We start from the raw sequence: 4,053 nt of genomic DNA, 5'->3' as shown, positions 1-4,053 counted from the left end.
TATGGCTGCAGCAGCCTGAGCCCTGGCCCCCTTCCCATGCTGGACTCCTGTCCAGCACCAAACATTCAGCAGTGAGTGGCACCTTTACCATCAACCCACCATGGAAAACTTCCCTGGAGCTCTCTCCTTGTGCCAGGGCCTGTCCATGGGATGTAAGACACAAGCCCCATGATGATATGGATTTCACCTGCAAGGCGCTCGCCATCTCATCGAGGAGAGGAACTTGCAGGCTGATTTCCATGTAAGGTGGAAGACACAGTGATAGAGAAAAGGTATGGAGTAGGAAGTGAGTCCCGGAATTCCTGCTGCAGAGGGCTGTAAGCCAAGACTACTGCATCTATTCTCTTCAGCTGGATGCGCTAATGATCTAACAGTAATCCCACTGCTTTGCATCCACAGAATTCTTTACTTCTGAAGCGACTCCACACACCATATCTCACAGAGGTGAGGAGTTGACCAAGGTCTAGAGCTCTGACTCCAAGCGCTCCTTCCCTCACCCGACAGTGGCCCCGTGGTCTCACTGGTGGAGGTGAAATCTCTGGGTTCCCAGGCCAGGCATCTGTTGCTGTGTCACCAGAATGAACCCTGCCTGCTGCCAGCAGACATCTCCGGCTCTGGCATCTTTCAGCTGAAGCTCCAAGGCTTACTGTGACCTCTGGAGTCTGCACTCAGAATTCTCCCAGGAACAAACAGCTGAAGTATCAAAATGCCAGTCTTCACGATGCAAATGGATGCAAAAACAGCTCTTGCCAGCCTATCTGGACCCCAGAAAGCCAGGAATGCTGGGGTGCCACCCCAGCTTGCAGTGTGCCCACTTAGCTAAGTGAAAGAGCCTGGCAAGGGACATGGCAGGGAGAAGCCCTAGACCTGGTTAAATGGTATTGGACCTGCCACTTAGCCTCAGGGACCCTTTGGAGACTTCCGTATGTACTGTGGACAGGGGCAGATGCTCTGACTCCTCCAGGGGCGCGCTCTGCTGGCAAGTCAGCACCAGGGCCTTGATCTCCTTCTTGAAGTTGGTGTTGAGAAAGCCATAGATGAATGGGTTGACGCAAGTGGAGGCCATGGCAAGCAAGTGGCACACCAAGAAGATGAGGTTCCCATGGCAGATGGGGATGGCCTCATGGTGCCAGTCTTCCAGGCTGTTGAACACATGCAGAGGCAGCCAGAGCACGGCGAAGGCCACCACCATCACCACCAGCACCACATTGACCTGCTTCATGTGCCCAGCTCGCAAGCTGTAGGCGCCCTTGTGAAACACGCGCCCCTGCCTCTGCAGGCGCCGGTAGATGCGTGCATAACAGACCAGGATGAAACCCAGTGGGAGGCAGTACTGGAAGAGGAGCAGGAAGGTGGTGTAGATGGTGCGGTGGTGAGCCAGCGGCCAGGACTCAGTACAGACCACCTTATCCGCCAGGAACTCCAGAGCCTTGGAGTGGTTCTTGTGGAAGACATTCTCCAGGATGCTGTTGGCCAGGAAGGGCAGGGAGAGGACACAGGCAATGACCCAGATGAGCACAATCCCCAGGAAGGCCTGTGAGATGCTGGGCTTCCAGCCTGTTGGGTTGATGATGAGCTGATGCCTCTCCAGGGCCACGAGGACAAGCGAGAGGATGGAGACCGTCACCGACATGCACTGGATGAAAGCCGACATCTTGCAGAGGGTCTCTCCAAAGATCCAGTAGTCCATGATGGTGTAGACGACGGTCAGCGGCTGGCAGAGGAGGCACATGAGGAAGTCAGAGAAGGCCAGGTTGGCAATAAGCAGGTTGGTCACGTTGGCTTTCTCCTTCTGCCTCACAGTCACACACATCAGGCAGAGGTTACCCAGGACCCCCACGACCGTCTCAATGCTGTAGGAAGTGATGATGAAGACCATCATGTCCACGGAATCCTGGCAATGGTCAGAGAAGTTGTATGAGATGCCCAGGGGTTTGCTTCTGTTTTCGCCTTGTGGAGATTTTGACAGCAGCAAGGCCAGGAGGTGAGAGGTGTTCATGGTGGATGTGAAAAGATTCCAGGACTCTTGAACTAAGTGATACACTTGAGGGATGACGCCTACAAGGCAAACAGACAAACAATACTCAGGGATCGTGCCCAGGGCAGAATCCAGGGAGGAGCAGGGCTGGGTAGAAAAGCTCTCAGCTGCTTCCAACCCAAGGCTGGTATCTGGAGGGGCTATTACCTAAGGCTCATGGTGAGACACTGGCATCCAATGATGCTACCCTGTTAGAAGCACTTGTTGCATGCTGGGTACTGTGCTCAGCACTTTCATCTATTAGCTAGTTTATTCCTAGAGGTAGATATTATCAATCCATTTCATAGATGAGGAATCTAAGACCTGGAGATGGAAAGCAACTTGCCCATAGTCACACAGCTAATTAGTAACAGGGCCCAGTTACAAACTCAGGTCATCTAAAGCCAGAACTTGTTCTATAATTCCTTCCGGCCTCAGGATGAGGCTGTTCTGATGATAAAGAAGTTGGAGTGCTGTATGCAGAGTTTAGTGATGGAATTGTTCAGGGAGCATGGGTAGAATGCCCCTTGTCATATTTTATCTGAATGGAGACAGCAATAAATGCCACTCTGCACAGGATTGCTTGTGTCCTTCCACGGCACCCCATTCCCTTCAAGATAGAGCTAAAGCCTCAGGGATCCATACTCAGTGCACCCTCCTGGTCTCAGCCCCTCCCTGCCCTGCTAGCCTTGTTTTTTAGGTGATATCTGGCAAAGTTGAAGACTGCCCAGTATGCAAAGCCTGGCTCATCAGCACACCAGCTTCTTCCTGACACCCACCATGTGCACACACATACCTGGCCAAAGTTACAGGTGCCCAGTGCCCTCCCCAGAACCCACTCCATGACTATGTTCAAGTCACTTGGTGCAGTGTGCAGCTCACAAGCACACCAGACTGTTCCACATCTCTATGCCCTGGTACAGGCTGTCCCTTCCCCGAGGACCTCCTCAGCACAACTGACCCCCTGCCAAGACTGAGTTGGAATTTAGACTCCAGAGTTCCCCCGTGGTAGTGCCAATGATGGATGTTTTGCACGGGAAGCACCATACCACTACATACATCATTGTGACTCACCTCTCAGATTCTCTAGTCATTATTAATCCCACAGGGTTGCAGTTCTCAACCTTCAGTAAACATCAGAATCATTCTAGAAGCATGTTGAAAGTGCAGATCCCAGGGCCCTTCCACCAGGAGATGTAGTTAAGTGAGTCCAGGATGGGGGCCAGGAATCTGTATTTAACAAGTAGACTATGTGATTCTGATGTACATGGCCCTTGGACCCTGCCTTGTAAAACACTATAGCAGAAAACTCTATTTGAGATATTCTTTAAGTCTCATATAATGGCCATATGTATTTTTTACATGATCAATTGCCATGTTAAGGCAGTTTTTGCAGAGTACAAGACCAAAATCAACCAGAGCTCAGTAAACTCTATTTGTCGGCTGTCATAAGTGTCACTTGTTGTGCATCTGATCTACTTATAAAGATGAGTCTCTTGAGGTCAGGACTTCAACACCTGCCTGGCCAACATGGTGAAACCCCATCTCCACTGAAAATACAAAAATTAGCCAAGTGTGGTGGTGCATGCCTGTAGTCTCAGCTACATGGGAGGCTGAAGCAGGAGAATCACTTGAACCTGGGAGGCGGAGGTTGCGGTCAGCAGAGAGTGCACCACTGCATTACAGCCTGGGCAACAGAGCGAGACTCTGTCTCAAAAAAAAAAAAAAAGAGTCTAATTTGGTCATTTAAAAGATCAAGCTGTGAATTCGCCTGATAGTTTACAGTCTGGTTATTTAGGAACCAGATCTCGAAGGCAGGAAGATTTCTCCGGCACTATGGTCTTCTGGCAAAAAGGGCCATTTGGGGCTGAACATGACAAAATAAACTATTCCAGAGCCAAACACAAAGCCCAATATAAGATAAAGAGCAGTCCCAGCTGCATGAACCTGTGGCGGAGGCACTGCACTCAGAAGCAGCAAACGGACCAGAACCCAAGGCTCTGGGTGACCATCAGCAGGGCTTGGCCAGTAGTGTA

At 50.9% G+C, this 4,053-nt stretch overlaps 1 protein-coding gene across 1 annotated transcript; it reads right to left on the bottom strand.

The window, feature by feature from the left end:
* Positions 1-462: 462 nt before the first annotated feature.
* On the bottom strand, positions 463-3,249 carry NPY4R2 (neuropeptide Y receptor Y4-2). The gene is made up of 2 exons (XM_032141813.1): positions 3,092-3,249; positions 463-2,058 (listed from the first exon to the last, which is right to left on the bottom strand). Exon 2 carries the CDS (start codon positions 1,997-1,999, stop codon positions 872-874), a length of 1,128 nt encoding a protein of 375 aa, XP_031997704.1. The 5' UTR covers positions 2,000-2,058; positions 3,092-3,249; the 3' UTR covers positions 463-871.
* Positions 3,250-4,053: the final 804 nt, after the last annotated feature.

Source organism: Hylobates moloch, unplaced genomic scaffold (assembly GCF_009828535.3).
Source record: "Hylobates moloch isolate HMO894 unplaced genomic scaffold, HMol_V3 SCAFFOLD_3, whole genome shotgun sequence".
NCBI classification, from domain to species: Eukaryota; Metazoa; Chordata; class Mammalia; order Primates; family Hylobatidae; genus Hylobates; species Hylobates moloch.
Note: the sequence above shows the minus strand (reverse complement) of the source record. Positions and strands in the feature narration are given on the sequence as shown.

Bases quoted from the DNA above. Each gene is read 5' to 3' on its own strand.
- NPY4R2 (XM_032141813.1), bottom strand. From the start codon at position 1,999: ATGAACACCTCTCACCTCCTGGCCTTGCTGCTGTCAAAATCTCCACAA.